A 21731-nucleotide genomic window follows, 5' to 3' on the forward strand; every position below is an offset into this window, starting at 1 on the left:
GAATTCACTATCATCCCACATCCACTCTATCCCATACTCTCCAACACTTTCAGTCATACTGGACATTTTTTATCAGTTCTGGAACCATACTTCCTTTCTTCCCTGAGTACTGCTCCTTCTGCCTAGAGCAATCACCCTCTGCCTACTACCCCCACCTCCACCACCAGCAACTAATACTTATTCATCATCCTATAGATCTCAAGCTAAATGCACTTCCTTGGAAGTGTTTCCTGATTACCCCTCTTCTAAACTAAGCTAGGCCCCCCCATTTTTATGTCCTCACTAGAGGCCCGGTGTACGAAATTCATACACTGGGGTGGGGAGGGGTCCTACGCCCTCTCGCAGTCCAGGATGCCTCAGGGGATGTCCGCCTGCCAGCTTAGGCCCACTCCCACGCATCCTCTTGCAGTTCGGGACCCCTTGCTCCTTACCGCCTGCCTGCTCGCCAGCCATGAGCCCAGCTTCTGGCTGAGCAGCGCTCCCCCTGTGGGAGTGAACTGACCACCAGGGGGCAGCTCCGGCTTTGGGCGTCTGCCCCCTGGTGGTCAGTGCGCATCATAGCGACCGGTCATTCTGGTCATTCTGCAATAAAGGTCACTTAGGCTTTTATTATATAGACTAGATGCCCAGTGCACAGATTCGTGCACTGGTGGGGTCCCTCGGCCTGGTCTATGGGGATAGGGCCGAACCGGCTCTCCGACATCCCCCGAGGGGTCCCAGATTGCAGGAGGTGGTTCTCAGGTGACTGTCTATATCTGTCTCGCTTCTTTCATCTCACTTTATCCTAAGTTTGGCGGTAACTGATGACTTGTGGGCATTTAGCTGCAAAATGCAATTATTTAGCAAACAGGATTTACTTAACATGGAATCTAGTTGGCCTAGAGCAGGACCCTACTCAATGTCAGGCTCCTGCCCAGGCCCTTCCGCCCAGTCAGAGTCCTGTGGCAGCAAGAACCTCCTTCTTCCCACCTGAGCTACTCCTTCACCTCCTTCCCTTCCCAGAGGTTGCCCGCTGGTGCTACTGTCCACCCAGAAAAAGGGAAACCGCTTCTGGTTTCCCAGCTGAGAGTGGTAGCGGGAAAATTCGCTGTCTCCACTGGAAAGCAATATTAAGCAGATGGGCCAGCGCAGGGTCAGATATGGGGCCACAGCCAGTAGGTCCTACACGTCTCATCATTTAGCTAATCGAGTCGGGAAGTTTCTGTAAGGGCCAGACCTACGACCTCTGCAATGGGCAAGAGGCCTGGTGGGGAGCCAGACCCGAAGTGGGGAGCCAATGGACTAGAGGCCCGGTGCACGGATTCATGCACCGGTGGGGTCCCTTTGCCTGGCCTGTGGTGATCGGGCAGAAACTCCGACATTTGTGCACCGGTGGGGTCCTTCAGCCTGGTCTACGGGGAGAGGGCAGAACCGGCTCTCCAACATCCCCTAAGGGGTCCCAGATTGTGAGAGGTGGTTCTCAGGTGATGTGCCCAGGAATCGGGCTCCCTCCTCTCTGGTTCTGGGTGCATCACCTGAGAATAGCAGCTGCCAAGTCACTGCAGCTCATCAGCTCCTGCGTTGAGCATCTGCCCCCTGGTGGTCAGTGCGTGTCATAGCTACCGGTCAGATGTCGAACGGTTGGATGGTTGCTTAGGTTTATATATATATAGATAGCACACTGTACTTCTCCTTAGTAATGAAATGTCTCTGCTCCTTAAGGGAGAAACCATATCTGGCTTCCTTTCCACTGTTTCCCCAGCACTCTGAAGACTTTTCACATAGTAGGTGCTCAATAATCTTTGTTAAAAGAATGAATATAATGGTACCTACTTTATCAAGACCTTCGCCATACCCTAAATTATTTCAAAAAATATCTTAACTGATTTCCTTGCCTGTCAATTTCCTTTACCAAACCTGCAGCTCCAGTCAGGCTTACTGATCCCACGGGCACCGTGCACATTCCCACCTTCATGCCTTTGCTCATGCTGTCCAGTCACTTAAGACTCCCCTTCCCCAACTCTGCAGCATAGCAAATCCTCACCATCCTTCCAGATCCTGCTCAAATTTCCAGTTTACTGTTCCAATTTTACTATTTTGTAGCTGTCATCTATGCCCCCAAATAAGACAACCCAGAATATAAAAGAATCCATTTTTCTAAAAACAAGATTCAAAAAAAAGTTTTTGAGGCTAACTTGAATAAATAAATTCGTAGGGAAGTAGATAAAATACTCAAAAGTCTACTTATAGTATTTTATTTAGTTAGTTTTATAGACATATTTAAAAATATATATTACTACTTCTATGGAATAAGCTCCAAGATATAATATCAAATTTAAAAAGGTGGAAAAACTGTATAATTGTTGTCTAAGAAAGGGTTTTGGACCATAAGCATCTGCTTATATTTAAAACATATAAAGGAAGAATAAGCCATAAAAGATGTTTTCAAATAGTTACCTATAGAAGAAGAGAGGGCATAGAGGATAGGAGACAAGGACAGAAACTAAAATTCTGTGAATATACCTTATTTTATATATATTTTACATAATTTTAAAACAAAATTTACAATTTAAAAATCAATTCCCAGAAATCAAAAACAAAATGAAAACAAATGCCAAATTGATGGCATAACTATTCCAAGAGAAATTATTCCAAATAGCTTTAAAAATAATAAATTGAACATCCTTAGTAGGATATACCCTAAAAACAAAAAGAATTGAAAAAGATCCTAAACTGCTTTTTAGTTACCATACTGTTGATTATAGTGTTGGTGTTATTGCTCTGAGACTGTTGTGTATTGTGAGATAAAACAAATAATTATGTGAACTTTTTCTGTCACTCTCAATATGTCTGAGAACTGGTATTCTCAGCAGGGGTGCAAAGAGATACAGTTGTAAGACAGAAGTTAAGTAAAAACCAACACAGTCCTGAATTTGAATTGGAAGTATCAACAAGAATATATGACATATTTTTATCTGTATACACACACACACACACACATATATATATATATATATATATATATATATATATATATATATTTTATTGCCTAAAGTTTTACATATGTCTCCTTTTTCCCCAATTAACGCCCACCCCTCCCCCCCGCCAGCCATTCCCACCCCGGGCAAGCCCCCACCGTCCCAGTGGCTGTGTCCATTGGTTATGCTAATATGCATGCATACAAGTCCTTTGGTTGCTCTCTAACCGCCCCCACTCTCCTGCCATTTGTCTCTGGATCTACTCTTGTTCATCAAATTATGTTGATCACTAGAGGCCTGGTGCATGGATTTGTGCACCTGTGGGCCTCTCGGTCTGGCCTGCGGGGACTGGGCCGAAACCAGCAGTCCTACATCCCCCCAGGGGTCCCGGATTGTGAGAGGGTGCAGGCCAGGCCGAGGGACCCCATCAGTACACGAATCTGAGCACCGGGCCTCTGGTATGCATATAAGATCTTTGGTTAATCTCTTCCCACCCTCTCCCCTCCCCCACTTCCCTCTGAGATTCATCAGTCTGTTCCATGTTTCCATACCTGTGCGTTGAGCATCTGCCCCCTGGTGGTCAGTATGCGTCATAGCTACCGGTCAAACAGTCGCTTAGGCTTTTATATATATATAGATTATATCCCACATATGAATGAGATCATGTGATATTTATCTTTCCCCGACTGGCTTATTTCACTTAGTATAATGCTCTCCAGTTCCATCCAAGCTGTTGCAAATGGTAAAAAATCCTTCTTTTTTATAGCAGCATAGTATTCCATTATGTAGATGTACCACAGTTTTTTAATCCACTCATCTGCTGATGGCCACTTAGGCTGTTTCCAAATCTTAGCTATTGTAAATTGTGCTGTTATGAACATAGGGGTGCATATATCCTTTCTGATTGGTGTTTCTGGTTTCTTGGGATATTGTCCTAGAAGTGGGATTACTGGGTCAAAGGGGAGTTCCATTTTTAACTTTTTGAGGAAACTCCATACTGTCTTCCACAGTGGCTGCACCAGTCTGTATTCCCACCAGCAGTGCAGGAGAGTTCCTTTTTCTCCATATCCTCGCCAGCACTTGTCGTTTGTTGATTTGTTGATGATAGCCATTCTGACAGGTGTGAGATGGTATCTTGTTGTTTTGATTTGCATCTCTCGGATAATTAGTGACTTTGAGCATGTTTTCATATGTCTCTGGGCCTTCTGTATGTTCTCTTTCGATAAGTGTCTATTTAGATCCTTTGCCCATTCTTTGATTGCATCGTTTATCTTCCTTTTGTTAAGTTGTATGAGTTCTCTGTAAATTTTGGAGATTAAACCCTTATCTGAAATATCATTGGCAAATATGTTCTCCCATGCAATGGGCTTTCTTGTTGTTTTATTGATGGTTTCTTTTGCTGTGCAGAAGCTTTCTATTTTGATGTAATCCATTTATTTTCTCCTTAGTCTCCACTGCCCTAGGAGCTGTATCTATAAAGATATTGCTACAACATATGTCTGCTATCTTCCTGCCTATGGAGTCTTGTAGGAATTTTATGGTTTCCCGTCTTACGATTAAGTTCTTTAGCCATTTTGAGTTTGTTTTTGTGTATGGTGTAAGTTGGTGATCTAGTTTCATTTTTTTTTTTTTTTTTTGCTTGTATCTGACCAAATTTCCCAGCACCATTTATTGAAGAGACTGTCTTGACTCCATTGTATGCTCTTGCCTCCTTTGTCAAATATTAATTGAGCATAATGGTTTGGGTCAATTTCTGGATTCTCTGTTCTGTTCCATTGGTGTATATGTCTGTTCTTGTGCCAGTACCAGGCAGTTTTGAGAACTGTGGCTTGGTAATATAGCTTGATATCTGGTATTGTGATCCCTCCAACTCTGTTCTTCTTTCTCAGGATTGCTGTGGCTATTTGGGGTCTTTTTTTATTCCAGATGAATTTTTGGAGAGTTTGTTCTAGATCTTTGAAATATGCTGTTGGTATTTTAATGGGGATTGCATTGAATCTGTAGATTGCTTTGGATAGTATGGGCATTTTAATGATGTTGATTCTACCAATCCATGAACATGGTATGTTCTTCCATGTAAATATATTTTAATTGATAAATTTGTATTTTCTAGCTCTGTCCACTCAAAAGCCCTAGGAAAAAATGGTCAGCCAATAGCAATGAGTATCATTAGCACCTAGATTGTAGTCTCTTACAGTGCCATTTTCTACTAAAAGGCACTCAAAGACAACTTGGGTTGTGTCAATTGGACTCAGTAGACAACTTAAAGAGGTCCCTTGCCAAAAATAGGACAATTTGCCCGGCCGTATGTCTCAGTGGTTGAGCATCAACCTATGAACCAGGAGGTTACGGTTCGATTCCCAGTCAGGGCACATGTCTAAATTGCAGGCTCGATCCCCAGGCAGCCAATCAATGATTCTCTCTCATCATTGATGTTTCTCTCTCTCTCCCTCTCCCTTCCTCCCTGAAATCAGTAAAAATATATTTTTATAAAAGAGGACAATTTGAATCAATAAGGGTAATAACTGCAACAGACTGAATATATCAAATACATATATTAAAATCCACGAGTTTACAATGTCACTTTAAAAATTAACTAATTGGCCCTAGCCAGTTTGACTCAGTGGATAGAGCATCAGCCTGCAGATTGAAGGGTCACAAATCTGATTCTGGTCAAGGGCACACACCTCAATTGCAGGCTCAATCCTGGGCCCTGGTCAGGGTGTGTGTGGGAGTCAACTAATCAATGAGTCTCTCTCACATTGATGTTTCTCTCCCCCTCCTTTCCACTCTCCCTAAAAATGAATGGAAAAATATCCTCGAGTGAGGATTAACAACAACAAAAATTTAACTAATTGGTTAACATTGGAGGATATGCTAATAAGTTAACTGGTTGCTTTGAAAGCTGGTAAAAATTAATCCGTTTCCCTATATAAATTGTACCATAGAGTAGATGAGAGAAGTTCCTTATTATTAAAAAAATAAATGGAAAAGGAGTATTAGAATTAGAACATTGCCATTTTGCAGTCCAAATGGATTGGATTGATTTTCAAAAGCCACTAACATCACAGAGACAGCCAGACATTATATGCCTCCTTATGGGAGACCTTATCACCATCCATGAGGCAATCTTAGCAAATAAATTGTCCCTGAATCTGATCAGGCCTCTAAATACAAATACAAATTTACTGAAAATACAGTGAATCAGAGCGCTACAGAAAAACTACACCATGGGAATACAATCAGCAAAATCCAGACAGTGAAAAATCATATAGGACAAATCCTCCCCTAGCCTCTTTTTAAAAATAAATAATTGCAAAACGAGAAAGAGAGACACAGAGGGAGAGAAAGGTAAAACCAACAGGTTAAGAGAGACAATAAACCAACCACAATCTTGATTCAAACAAACTAACTGAAATAAAATTTTTAGTTATTTCTTAAATAACTTTTTAAAGTCATGACATTTGACCTAGCTGGTTGGCTCAGTGGATAGAGCGTCAGCCTGTGGACTGAAGGGTCCCAGGTTTGATTCTGGTCAAGGGCACATGCCTGTGTTGCAGGCTTGATCCCCAGTAGGGGGCGTGTAGGAGGCAGCTGATCAATGATTCTCTCTCATCATTGATGTTTCTATCTCTCTCACTCTCTCCCTTCCTCTCTGAAATCAATATATTAAAGTTATGACATGAGACAATTGAAAATTTGAATATTGATTAGACCTTTTATGATATTAAAGAAATTGTTAGTTTACTCTTTAGGTGGTACTGTGCTTATTTTTTAAAGAATCCTTATCTTTTAGTGAGACATACTGAAATATCTATACTAATAATAGAGGAATATGCAAATTGGCCGGAACGCTGTCACGTAACGACCAAACAGGATGGAGGCGGGGCCGCGGCAGAGAACTCTCAGCACACCTGCGCCGGGGGTCTGAAGGGTGCGAAGAGGAAGGGAGAGCAGATAGGCAGTTAGGGCGATCAGGCCAGAAAGAGAGAGCAGATAGGCAGTTAGGGCGATCAGGTCAGCAGGGGAGGACAGTTAGGGGGATCAGACTGGCAGGGGAGAGCAGTTAGGGCCATGAGGCAGGCAGGAAGGTGAGCAGTTAGGAGCCAGTGGTTCCTGGTTCTGAGAGGGATCCCGGATTGGAGAGGGTGTAGGCCAGGCTGAGGGACCCCCCGTGCACCAATTTCATGCACAGAGCCTCTAGTTTATAGATAACACTGAAAGATTACAGATATGCAAAATAATAAATTAACTTAGAAATATTACTTATTGTCACACTTTATAAACGTTATTCAAAATCTTCAAATACATCTTTAACATCAATGTCCTCCTCATCCCCATAGGTGCTTTGTTTGAGTCAGTTTTCTAAGCATGTCAATTTCACTTCCATCTAAGTTGTAAAGACTCCGATATAAAGTCCTGTTTGAGGAATAACTTTTAGATGGAAAAAACTTGCCTTTGTTTTAGACTTATTTGTTCATCTAGCTTATGATTAAGATCATGAATTTCCTGATAGCAGGAACCACATATTTTCATCTTTATGTTCTCCCAGAGTCTAATACTGTAGCTTACCATTGTAAGTAGCTTTCACGCCTCTAAGTCCCAGGAGGGTACGTACTTATGTTCACTCCTATGTAATAGCACCTAGTAAAATGTCCAGTATGTGGTAAATATCCAATAAATTTTGATGAGTAAATACTTATTAGTTTTCTGAACTCTTTATTTAAGTCATATAACATATTTTCTCATAATAAATTTTCATGTTGGCTCCCCTACAGGTTTGTAATATCCAGAGGACAAGGACCAATTAATTAGTATGCTTAATACTGCCTACAGACACCTGACACAGCATAGAACACAGCAGGAATCTGGATAAAAGGGGGAAGGGAGGAATGATTGATTTTTTTGACTCAAAGACTATGAAAGCAAAATATAAAGAGCAAGGTCAACCGTCTGAAAAATTCAGGTTGAAAATCGACTTGTTGTTTGTTTCCTTAATTTAGATTGGTTAATCACAGCCTAAACTCACTGAATAAACATTCATCTACTTTCTTTGTCTTGCCAAAGAAAACAGAGTCACTGTCAAACACCATTAGCCAGAGCATTTAAAAGGTCAGGCTTGAATATGAATGTGGATCCTGATTCAAATAAGTCAACTATTTTAAAAACTTGTAAGGCACTCACAGAATTTTAAACAACTAAATGGATGTTTGATTATATAAAGAATATGTTAATTTTAAATGTAACAATACTATTGTAATATAGTGGTTATGTCATCTTTAAAAATGGTCCTTAATCTTTAGTGATACACAATGAAGTTTTTACTGATGAAATAATATGATGTCTGGAATTTGGAGAATGGGTGGAAACAGATGAATCAATATGGATGTGTGCTCATTGTTGAAGCCAGGTCATTGGGTACATGGTGATTCATTTTTACAAGTCTTTCTTACTTTGGTACATGCTTGAAATGTCCCATAAATTTCAAGTATATATGAATTTTGTTTAAAGTCATAAAAATGAAAAGAAAGGTACGTCAAGTCTCATTGGTCTGTTCTTGTTGCAGAGTCCTCAGCAGTTGCCTATTATCTCCTCTGATACCATCATTATTTATGGCAGAGAAGATCTCTTAACCATGGATTTCTAGGGTCCCTATGAATGGGCTTCAGAGGATTATGTGTGAGTGTGCATTTTTCTTGGGAAAGGTTCATAACTTACACCAGATTCTCAGGGGAGTTTATGACTCAGAAAAAGATTAGAATCATATTAGCCACATTATATAAGTTTAGGAGAAAAAAGAAAGGAGGGAAGGAGGAAAAGAAGGATGCACTAGAGAAAAGGCCCTGTTTCTAAGTCTCTTTTCTGTACTTCCTCCTGACTCACTGACAATGAACCATTGCATAGCTGTAAATTTATTTGGATGCCTATCACAAGAACACGATAAGATAAAAAGAACTAAAGGAGTTAAACAAACATTGAAACTGCAAGGCACATAGTGAGAGAGAAAGCATTGTTATGAGCCTTGAAAAATGAATGAATTATAGCTGAGTAGCAAACCAGATTCTCACTTACAGTTAATGGACAAATTAAAAGGCAGGGGCAGGGCTGAGTCTTACATAATGGCTCCTGCTCCTAGAAGCAGCCACAGAGGCTGCAGGGGAGGAAGAAGACGGCAGGCAGTGGAGCCCACCTTGAGCTCTCTCCCTGACACACCTCTACTGTTCAACTCCACCTGTGGGGCTGTATACCTGCCAAACGCAGCCCCACCTCTTTTCTGGCAGTCAGTCTCAGATATTTTACCTCTAAAGACCTCTTTCATCTTCTCCTAAGGTTCCAATGTTTTCAGAGATTGTAAATAGCACGCTCCTACCCCTCCACCTTCCCATCCTCCCCTGCCCTGGACAATAAAAAGTCAAGTGTTTAAGTTCTAACATATTTAATCAATTTTTTAAAATCAACAAATATATAAGTGGCTACCAGGGTTTCTAATCAGCGAACTGAGTTAATACAATTAGTATTAGAAACAAATATTTATGAGCACTTACTATATCATGGTCTAGCATTGTGCTTTACATATATTACCTCACTTAATCCTCAAAACAGACCTAAATCAAGGCTAAGATCTCACAAGAACTAAGTGGGATAGGAAGAACTTAAGTTTCTCTGTATTCCTTATATTAACATTATACTCTAATACTGCTAAAAGCAAAGAACCTGGGTTGTTTTTGAGAGCTCATGTCCACAGAACAGCTCAAGATCCACATTATTACCTTCTTAAATCCTTAGTGCTCCTGAATCTTGTCCCTCAAACTGCCCCAAGACTTTCAATAGTACTCCATCTTTTTATTCATTTCCATCTTCCTCTTTATCCAGCAAAGTCTGTGAATTCTGGCCCTTGAAGACTCTGTCACTGGCTCAGTCTGGTGTTGCTCAATGGATAGAGCATTGGCCCACGCACGGAAGGAGTCGTGGGTTCAATTCCCAGTCGAGGGCACATGACTGGGTTGCAGGCTCGATTCCTAGTAGGGGACGAGCAGGAGGCAGCTGATCAATGTGTTTCTCTTATTGATGTTTCTCTCTTTCCCTACCCCTTCCTCTCTCTCTAAAAAAATCATTAAAAACGTATTTAAAAAGAAAAATATATATTTAAAAGAAAAAAAAGACTCTGTCACTGAATATGACCCATAAACCCCCAACTTTTGAATGACCTCAATTTGACTTCCTCACTGAATGCAGCCACAGGGGAAAAAAAACGGTTCCATCAGGATTTGTCACAGCTGTCCCAGACCTCTTCTGGGTAGCCATGAGCTCCTGAATACCCATGATTTTCTTATTCTGACTCTTCAGCAGCTTTCTAAAGGCATAAAATTTCAAACTGGTTCTGGTTTCTCAGTGATTCTTTTATTGAACCCCACTTGGAGTCACTCACTCCTGTACAATATAGATTACTGGTTAATACATAATGGTATGCAGAATAATGACCCCCGAAATAAGGTTGCAAATGGAAGTAATATTGTTAATCAACTGAATTTAAAATAAAGAGATTATCCTGGACTCTCTGGTGGGCTCTATGTAATCACAAGGGTCCCTAAAAGTGGAAGAGGGAGGCAGAAGAGTAGAGTCAGAGAAAGATATGATGCCAAAGGCAGGGTCTGAGACACACTATATTGCTGGCTTTGAAGATGGAGGAAGGGAGCTATGAGCCAAGGAATGCAGGCAACCTCAAGAAGCTGAAGAGGTCAAGGAAACAGATTCTCTCCTAGAGCCTCCAGAAAGAACCCCAACCCCACCAACATCTGACTTTAGCCCATTGAGAGACCTTGTTGGATTTCTGAACTACAGAACTGTAAGAGTATAAATTTGTGTTGTTTAAGGCACTAAATTTGTGGTAATTTGTTATGGAAGCAATAGAAACTAACACATACACTATGGCTTTCTAACTACCAAGACCAGAGTAAATGTGTTACTACCTTACAAGAAACAAGCAACCTCTCCATTATCTAAGATTTGTTGCTGTTACCCAGCAGCAGATTTAGAATAAACACAGTTGCTTTGCTGTGTCCTGGTTACTGTGCGGGCTTGACTAAGAGCCCTGTCTACCCTGCCAAGGCAAAGCATGAGCTAAGACAATTATCTGCAAATATTTCAGGCAGTGACTTTGCAGCCCGAATTGTCCCCAGACAATCTCAATTCTCTGCTTGGCAGGACAGCCCACACCTCTCCTACTGAAGTTTCCCAATAGAACTGGTAAAGAGAATTCTCACAATTTCCCCAATTCCCACTTAGGGAAAGAACACCCAGCATGTGTTGGGAAAGGGTGATGGAGTATTGACTGTACACTGCAATGTAGTAAGAGGAGAGCTGCTATGATTGATACTTTTGTTCAATAACATTCAACAAATACTGACTGCTTATCATAAACTGACCTCAGAAAAGCTGACCTGCTCTCTACAAAGCCATTCATTCATTCACTCAGAAAATATTAACCGACATGTGCCAGCGTCATTGGGCATGAGTATTCAGGTCTCCTTCAGGAACTCTTGCCTTAGAACTCCATAAGATATAGAGTGTGACTCTATAAGATATAGAGTGTGACTCGCTTCCTATTTTGCTATGCTTTTCAATTATCACCCACTTACCAGGGTTTGTTATTCTCAAGACTTCAGCAAAGCTTTCCATTCTGAACAGGCCTAATTCACAGAAAAGCCTTAGTAATTTCCAAAATTCACTTGCTCCCCATTCCTCCACTTCCACCTTCTCTGAACCCCCCTGCAAGTCCTAGACCTCTCCACCTTCTCTTCCAGCACTTCTTTCTACTCAGAATGGACTGCTGATCAGGAGAAATTTTAGGAATTTTGAAGATGTCCCCAGTTCCAGTCCAAACTAGGCTTCCCTAAAGCTTTCTTATCTTCTTTCATTGCTACGCCCTTAAAGGGCTCAATGACTCCTAAAATTTCAATAGTCACCTCTACAGATGTCATCAAAATTCAATAATGCAGACCTTCATTGATTCATCCTAAATTATAGCCTCTTAGCCGGTCCCCTCATTCCAGTCTCTTCCCACTCTAATAATATCCTTTATATACCTTGTCATACATATCTTTCTAAACATTTATTAAATGCTCACTCTGAGCCAGGCACTGGTCTAGGAATCAAAGACAAAAACTATAGTAATGCAGAGTGATTAAGGAGACATCCTTTGAAGAGGGGCAGCCACTTATTAGAAAAAATTGCTTAATATTTTTGCATCTTGGTTTTGTCAGATGAAAAATGGGGATAATAAGAGCATGTAGCTCTCAGGGTTATTGAGAGACTTAAATGAAATAATGCATGGAAAGCACTTAACACAGTGTCTTGCACGTGGCAAGCACCAATAAAAGCTTACATAAAACATCATCATCAAAGGGAACTGCCAGGTTAGCAGTAGAGAGAACAGGTATATTCCATAAGCAAGGGTGGGAGAAAAAACAGAACTTGGTGGGTGTAGTGAGCAGAGAAGACAGAGTGATGAATTCTGATAGTGATATGAAGCTTGGAGGTTAAAATGGGATATTTTGGAGAGGATGGGAAAGATTTTCCAGCTGGGAACATCTGTGCAAAGACACAACAGCACAGAAGGGAGAGCTTTTGTGTAATCGGGCAATGACAGTGTGTTGCCCTGTGCTAATCCTGACCAGGCCACAAGCTCCTTAAGGAGAGGCACACTGGCTTTGACTATGGAAGAATCATCCATTCTAAAATAGAGAATCATGAACCTATATTATACCAGGCACTGTGCTAGATGAAAATACTTTGTGCCTGGTCCCTGCCCTCATGAAACTTCTACTTGAAAATAAACAAGAAATCAAAACAAGAACACTTCGGATGAATTATATGTGCTATTAAGAAAACAAAACAGTATTGTATGAAAGGGAGTGACTGTTGTTAAAGGTCAAGAAAAGACACTCTTGGGAGGTGACACTTGAGTCATGAGAAGACCTAGGTAGCAAAATGTCCTAGGCAGAGGGAACAGTAAGAACAGAGATCCTGAAGCATGAAGGAGCTTGACATATCGAAAAACAGAAAGCCATTGCAAGGATGCATAGAGAGTGGAAGAGAGGCAGAGAGGGTGGTCAAGGCCTTGATCATGTTAAAGCTTGATAAGCAGTTTGGATTTTATTCTAAAATGAACTGGAAACTCACTAAAAGGTTTCAAGATAGATATGACATGATCTGATTTGTATTTTTAAAAGCTCCCTCTGACTGCCAGGCTTGAAGTAGAATGGCAAGAGAGAAGACAGAGGGAATCATGAGAGGCTAGTGCAACAGTCCAAACCAAAGAAAACAACAGACTTATGATATTTAGATGTGATACCTGGAATCTATCTGTTTACACAAGTTATACAATCTCCTCAATTTTCGAGGTCTATCTCCCTTCCACACAGCCTACTTGGGAGGATTAATTGGTAATTTTCAGTTGCTTGATTGTGTCTCCCACAAGTCAGCCATTTACTTTCCTCCTTCCACACTCATTTCTTTTCCTCCCTACTAGTATATCCATGTTCCCATTTGTCTATCACCTGACTCAGCCTTCCTGAGGTCCTACTGTTCCTACTCTATTTATTTTCTTCTCCCCATCCTACCACTCATGAAATTTCATGAACTAGATGTAAAGGAGGTAATTATTTTCTATCTTATACCAGAAGCACTCAGGAATTTTTTTTTCACAGAACACTAACAGAAGGTTAGGGGTTATTATGACCTTGACAATATAACCTGTACACATCCTGCACATTAAGGACACTGTCTCCTCACATTCATTCCAGCCTGTTCTCCCACTGCAGCCAAAGAAATCTTTTTTAAAATGTTTTTATTGATTTTTTCAGAGAGAGAGGAAGAAGGATAGAGATATAGAAACATCAATGAGAGAGAAACTTCATCGATTGGCTGCCTCCTGCACACCCCCTACTGGGGACTGAGCCCACGACCCGGGCATGTGACCTGACCAGGAATCCAACCAGTGACCTCTTGGTTCCTGGCTCAACACTCAACCACTGAGCCATACCAGCCAGGCAAGAGAAATCTTTTTTTTATATATATATATTTTATTGATTTTTTACAGAGAGCAAGGGAGAGGAATAGAGTTAGAAACATCCATCAGCTGCCTCCTGCACACCCCCCACTGGGGATGTGCCTGCAACCAAGGTACATGCCCTTGACCGGAATCAAACCTGGGACCCTTCAGTCCAGAGGCCGACGCTCTATCCACTGAACCATACCAGTCAGGGCAAGAGAAATATTTTTCATAGGAAAATCTGATCTCTCATTAGCACGCTCTCTCCTCTCTCTCTCTCTCTCTCTCTCTCTCTCTCTCTCTCTCTCTCTCCCTCTTCTTTTGCTCTCTAGAGTGTCTTCCCCTTGTTCCTCAGAGAAATACCAACTTCCTCAGCGTGGGCTACAATGGCCCTGTATATTATGACACCAGAGTATACCTCACACCATTCCCCTCATTTACTCTCTGTGGCTCTAGCCACACAGGCCCTCTTTCAGGTCTTGTAGCCAGATGTACCCCCTTCTGCCACAGGACTTTTGCATATGGTGTTCTTTGCGTCTCCAAGGCCCTTTGAGCTCCCTCTTCCCTCAGGAGACACTTATTCTTTAGATTTTTGTCCATATTTTGTCTATCTTTCTTTCAAAGAACTTATCACAGTTTATAATAACACATTTACTTGTGATTATCCCCCAAACACACACACACACACACACACACACACACACACACACACACTCTAGATGAGAAGCTCCAAAGAGCAAAAACATTGCCTATTTTTGTTCATCATTGTATTCCAAATGTAAGTGAATAATACACTTAATAGGCCTTAACAGATTAGATAAGGATTTTCCAAAACCTTAGATAAGGTTCCTTTTTGATGGAGCAAACAAAGAAAGAATTACAGATCTTCTAGTAGCAAACTACCACAGGAAGAAGAGAGTCAGTATCTGATACCCATTTTGCTACAAACTCAGTGTTTTTGCTGACTCCTTACAGAAACCGCCCCTGATGTCAATGTGGCACTTGTTTCCAAGACCCATCATCCTTCCCAAGAAGGTCCATCATTCTCTTCACAGCCTCACTTCAGACTAGACCCTCTCTTCAATCGGTCCCTCGTTCCAGGGCAGTAACTCTGCCTCCTGATCGCACAGGGAAGGGGGTGGTGATGGTCGAGAATTGAGTAAGGACCACTCACTAACTGGTTGTCTCACAATAAACATCATTTCACAAAGCCCTTTCACAAACAGCACCCCGCTTTGCCCTCAAACCAAAGCAGACATTATCATTCCCATTTTACTAGATGGGGAACTGAGGTTAAAGGAGGCAAGCGATTCACTCAAGGTCGCAAAGCCTGTAAGAGATTTGAACCTACAGACTGACACACAGTCCAATGCTTTTCTTTACATTAGCCACCCCAACAGTTGGGCTATCAGTTACTTAAACCTGGTTTCCTCATTCTCTTAAATAAGCACTGTTCCTGCCTCCTCAACACTGCCCCAGCCCACTTCTGCTTCCCCACCCAGAACTTGTCAGATGTCTCCGCAATGAGGTGGAGGGAGTCAGAAAGCTGGACACACTACCAGGGTTTGGTCCCAGCCTCCCGTCTTCCCAGCGCTTCCAGAAACCCCCAGAAACAGCACAATGAGGAGACCTGCTTCACCAAAGGATGGCCCTTGGCTACTCTCTCCCACGTCCCTGCTCGACACGGCGAGGCCAGAAGCCGGCCTCCCCCCTAACAGGGAGGACCCCAGGAGAACTGAGGTCACCGGCGGCGCACACGGGATGCGGCGGCGATCCGCCAGCTCCCGGATTCGGCCCAAGGTCACCCTCTCGCAGCCCCTGCCCGGTCCCCAGCCTCCCGGAGCGCCCCCTGGTGTCCCGGGATGGCCTCCCCTCGCCCTCAGGGAGTGGCCTCGGAGTCCAGCTGGGGGGCAGAGGCGGGGAGGTGGACAGAGGATGAGGAGGCTGAGCTCGGGGAGGGGCGGGAGGCGGGCCCTACCTGATAGCGGAGGACGCCGTCCGGCTCGTTACTCCCGGCGCGCATGGCGGAGCCGAGCAAGTTCTCGCCCGCAGGCTCCAGGCCGAGCGTCAGCAACACGTACACTCCGATCGGGTCTGAGCGAAGCGCCCCAACGGCGACCCCTACTCTGGAGCCAACGGTCAACCATCAACCTCCTCCGCCTCCGTGGCCACCGGCCAGCGAGGCATCACTGCGGCCAATCAGCGCGCGGCCTGTGCAGCCAATCAGGGCGCGAAGCACGGGAGGACGCTGGCCGGCGGTACCCAGGGCTACCGCGAGGAGGGGGGGGGGGCAGCCGGAGGAGCCCAGGTTGCCATGGAAACCGCCTCCCTCCCTTCAGGGGCCCCTGGGCTTGAAGGTCCTTCCAACTGCTTGTTGGAAACTGAAAATCTCATTCTTCTATTTGCAGCTGCCCCTCACCCTGGGAAAGTGAGAAAGTGTTGATTTTGTCTATTCTGATTTTATTCTTTGGATGATTTTTAAATTCTGGGGAACCGTCCCTTGGGGATTGCAGAAGGAAGTAATTGAGGATGAGGGAAAAGGACAAGAATACTTGTTAATCTCTGAGCTAGTGGCCAGATTAAAAAGCATTAAAGATAAGCACACTGGCAGTGATCCTGTCCCCTCTACAGCCTCGCTATGACTTAGGTCTCCTCCCTGGGTCTCAGGTTGGCAGCAAAAAGCACAGGGTTGAACTAAAGATGGTTGTTGAACTAATAACACGAAAATGCTTCCAACTTTTCCAAGAAGGCAAATTATTATTTAATAACAAGAACTATTGATTTAAGGCGACGTTGGAAAATCATGAGTAACACATTCCATTTGATATAGGTTTGAAAGAAAAGAGTCTGGCCATCATCCAACCAATCCTCTGTCCCCAATCGAAGGGAAGGGGCCTTTTCTTGTATGTACTATTACATCAGGCTGTATGTGAGTCACATTAGAACAAAAAGAACTGTTGCAAATCATTCTCCAGTCTCCACAGAAGCTACACCTGAAGATAAATAGTCAGGGACATGTTAAAATTTCAACCCTGCATCCCACCCCTGCACTGTCCCTGAAATGTGAAACAAGGTTGTGCTTCAGTATAACTGAGGCAGAACCATATTTCTAATCTTTATAAGCTCCTGGTCCTATTTCTAAGACTTAACATTCATTGCCACAGTCTCTATCATTCTCTACACTAAACATGTCCCTTGACTCTGGCATTCACCCCATCATTTCCCATGAAATTCTTAACCTTTCTTCAAAGTCAGTATATTTTAATTGAACTTATTGGGGTGACATTGGTTAATAAAATTATATAGTTTCAGGTGTACAATTCTATAACACATCATCTATATATTATATGGTGTGTTCACCACCACAAGTCAAGTCTCCTTCCATCACCATTTATCCCCCCATACCCTTCTCTACCTACCCTCACCACTCCTTCCATCTGGCAGTCACCATGCTGTTATCTGTGTCTACAAGTTTTGGGTTTTTTTTGATTAATCCTTTTACCTTTTTTACCCAGCCTCAAACTCCATCCCCTCTGACAGCTATCAGTCTATTCTTTATTCGTCTGTTTCTATTGTGTTTGTTAGTTTATTTTGTTCCTTAGATTCCACATATGAGTGAAATAACATTGTACTTGTCTTTCTCTGACTGGCTTATTTCACTTAACATAATGCTCTCTAGGTCCATCTATGCTGTTGCAAAGAGTAAGATTCCATTCCTTTTTTACAGCTGTGTAGTATTCCATTGTGTAAATGTACCACAGCTTTTTTATCTACCATGTTCCCCGAAAATAAAACATCCTCCGAAAATAAGACCTACTTACAGGTTTCCTTCTGAGTGAAATAGAAGGCATCCCCCGAAAATAAGGCTCCAGGCTCTGTCTCAGAATGAAAATTAATTTACCGTAAACTGGTTGCTAGGGCTGCCCCAACTGGCGTCTAGCAACCAGTGACGTTACGCGGAGTCCTGACGTCACTGCTGTGTGGAGGCGGAGCAGAGGTCGGAGTGAGCGGTGAGCACGGGGCGGGAGAGAGGAGGAGACTTTCGCAGATGTGTGTAGAACAGGAGGATTAGAGTGGAAGGGACTCAGCGAAGGTGGTGAGTGCTGGTCTGTCTCTGGTGACACTACCTGATGCTCGCGGCCGCCTTCATGATAACTGAAGGTTCTCAGTCAGTGGCAGACCCTGCTCCAGCCCAGATCCAGGCCCCAGCAAGCCCAGTGACAGTCCCCAGGCAGGCTCCAGGGGGTAAATGTCTGACAAAGGGGTAGGGGGGGATGTCTGGTGAAAGTGTTCAGTGGCACAGGGGTGGGGGGAGGGGGATCACTTAAAATGACACAGGAGGATCAGAGGGTGCAATCAAAATGACACAGGAGGATCAAAAGGGGTTACTAAAATGGTAATCCCCCCTCTGATTCTCCTGTGCCATTTTGATCCCCCCTCTGATCCCCCCTGTGTCATTTCGAGTTATCCCCCTCCCCCCACCTTGATACCCCAATTCCTTTTTTTTTACCCCTACGGTAGAAATGAGCGCGAAAAGAAAAAGCTACTCCGTGGAGTACAAGAAAGGAATCGTGGAAGACTCTTGGGGCCAAAATCTTACTGCTTTCTGCAAAGAGAAGATGTTGAGTATCCGATTGGTCCGAAAATGGCGAGCAGAGTATGGTAACCTCATTGAACAAGTGGACAAGGGAAATGCTAAAAAGCGCAAGTGTGGATCAGGTCGGCAACCATTATTTTCCGAGCTGGAAGACCTGATCTGTGAATGGGTTGTTGACAGGAGAGCAAAGGCTTTGGTTGTGAATAGGGCTCAGATTCAAGAATTTGCCCTTGCAATGGCACCACAGTTTGACATAGCCCCTGAAGACTTCAAAGCATCACAACACTGGCTGGATAATTTCCTTCAGCGAAGTGAACTGTCTTTAAGAAGATCTACAACATTGTTTAGGTTGGAAGATACTCAAGTTATTAAGCGAGCACTTGCATTCAAGTCCTTTATTGATGATACTGACTTCTCTAAATACAATCTTTCCAACATGATTGCTATGGATGAAACTGCAGTGTTTATGGGCCAATCATCTCAAACAACAATTGAACAGTGGGGTGCCTCCTTAGCGTACATTCCCTCCACTGCTTACGAAAGTGCACGTGTTTCCTGTATTTTGGCAATTCGTCTGGATGGCACTAAAATCCCACCTTTAATCATTTCTAAGGGCAAGAAGGAAAAGATTGAACGTGTTTTGGGCGTTTTTATTCTTGAAACTGAAAAAGCCTGGGCCACACAAGCAGTTATAAGGAAGTGGGTTGATTTAATGCTGCCGCTTGTTATGTGAGGGAGCCAAAGAGGTCTGCTAGTCTGGGATGCAGCCAGCACTCACCGCGCTAAAGACATGAAAACATTTCTTCATGAAAGAAAAACAGATCAGATAATGATTCCCGCAGGAATGACGGCCTATCTCCAGACTCTTGATATTGCAATAAACAAGCCATTCAAAGACAATTTGCGCATGGAAATTAATGACTACATTGAAAATAGAATGGAGAGAAATCAGCGTGGAAACTTTGTGAAACCTAAACTGCAAGAAGTTGTGACTTGGGTGAAGAATTCATGGGAGAAAATCACTGACAGTTGCATTGCAAATGCACTGCGAGCAGGCTACCTTGACAAGAAGTACTCATTTAAAGACAGTGCTATTGCTAAACATGAGAGATTTGGTCCACTGATTCTGAAAGAAATGGAGTCACAAGAAATTCACCAGGAAATTCAGGAATTGGATTGTTATGATGATGTTCCAGAAGATGATGACATGATTGTCATTGAATAAATGAGTAAATTCTTGATACTGTAGGATTCACAGTTTGTCTGGTTTGTGTTGACAACTACCGTACTACCATACCGTATACAGGTAATAAATTTCCTTTATTTTCATTTAACAATAAATGTGTACCATATTCTTCTTCATGGAAAAATAAGACATCCCCTGAAAATAAGACCTAGCGTATCTTTGGGGGCGAAAATTAATATAAGACACTGTCTTATTTTTGGGGAAACATGGTACTGATCTACTGATGGACACTTGGGCTGCTTCCAAATCCTGGTTATCTATATAAGAGAGGCCCGGTGAACGAAATTTGTGCCTGGGTAGGGTCCCTAGCGGCTGCCAGCTGTCAGCCAGGATCTCCCTTCCCCAGCTGCCGGGAAATAATGATGTTATGAATATTAAATGACACAATGTATTTACACTATTAAACAGGGTCTTGATGCATGGAGGTGCTCTCTAAGACCACAGTGTTTTACTTTCTATCACGTGAGAAAAATGAAATCGGAACTAATTAGCCAGCTCTCCAAAATTCGGCCATAGCTTTTCTTTACCACATTTTTTTTACTTGCCTTGTATGTTGACTTTAACTTACTGTAATATTGTACATGTTTGAAGGCAATGGCTATTTTTCTTATGCCCTTCTGTATACTTCACAGAGCTTCAAAGAATGCTGGGCACATAGAAAGTAGTTAGCAAATATATGTTTGAACACCTACTATGTACAGGCCCAAGTGGCATAGAAGATGCAGAGAAATCTAAAATAAAATACAAAAATAAATAAATAAATAAATAAATAAATAAATAAATAAATAAATAAAATAAAATAAAATACAGCCCAGCCAGCATGGCTCAGTGGTTGAGCGTTGACCTATGAACCAGGAGGTCCATTACAAGTCAGGGCACAAACCCAGGTTGCTGGCTCAATTCCCAGTAGGGAGCGTGCAGGAGACAGCCGATCAATGATTCTCTGTCATCAATGTTTCTATCTCTCTATCCCTCTCCCTTCCTCTGTCTCTAAAAATCAATAAAAACATATTTAAAAAATAAAAAATATGTAACATAATACATATCTCCAAGGGGCTTACAATTTAATCAGGGAAACAGGATTTACTGTATGTTAATATAATGACAAGCTAATAGAACATAGAATAAGAACCCTATGAGTAATGAAAACAACAAAGATTATAAAAATTCAAAAGAGAAAATGATCTTTATGACTTGGGGCACAGAGAACATGGATTTTATCTAAATCTGAAAATAGCTGAGCCAAGGTAAGGAGAGTAAGCATCTTAACTCTTAGGCAAAGACTTAAGAATGCACGTGGCCCATTCAGGGTAACTGATTTGGACCAAAGTTGAAAGGTATAAAGAGGAGCAGTAGGAAGTAAAAAAAATGTGGTAAAGAAAAGCTATGGCCGAATTTTGGAGAGCTGGCTAATTAGTTCCGATTTCATTTTTCTCACGTGATAGAAAGTAAAACACTGTGGTCTTAGAGAGCACCTCCATGCATCAAGACCCTGTTTAATAGTGTAAATACATTGTGTCATTTAATATTCATAACATCATTATTTCTCCATTTCACTGGTAAGGAAACTGAGACTTAGAGAAGTTTAACAGCTTTCTCAAAGTTAAGCAGTCATTAAGCTGGGACTCAATCATTTATTAATTCCAAACATATTTACTAAGAATCTATGTATTCAGCCCTGTGTTGGGTGTTGGGGAAACGGCAATAAGACAAAAACAGGGTCTTGCCCTCTTGAGCCTTACAATCTAGTGGGGAGAGAGTGAACAAGATAATTACAGGCTGTGGTCGCTTCTATGAAGTAAATAATGGGTCGTATGATAGAGAGTAACTGACATGGGGTTGGGGAGAGCTACTTTAAATGGGGTGTTCAGGGAGGGC

The 21731-nt window shown here is 42.4% G+C and overlaps 1 protein-coding gene across 1 annotated transcript in view; it reads right to left on the minus strand.

Moving 5' to 3' along the window:
• Positions 1-16207, minus strand: part of SLC4A8 (solute carrier family 4 member 8) — a 94105-nt gene extending 77898 nt beyond the window's left edge. Inside the window, exon 1 of the mRNA XM_080662911.1 lies at positions 15989-16207. Coding sequence (XP_080519037.1) covers positions 15989-16033 — 45 coding nt within the window. The 5' untranslated portion in view covers positions 16034-16207. The remainder of the gene's footprint in view (positions 1-15988) is intronic.
• Positions 16208-21731: the final 5524 nt, after the last annotated feature.

This window comes from Plecotus auritus, assembly GCF_963455305.1.
Source record: "Plecotus auritus genome assembly, chromosome: 3".
Lineage (NCBI taxonomy): Eukaryota > Metazoa > Chordata > Mammalia > Chiroptera > Vespertilionidae > Plecotus > Plecotus auritus.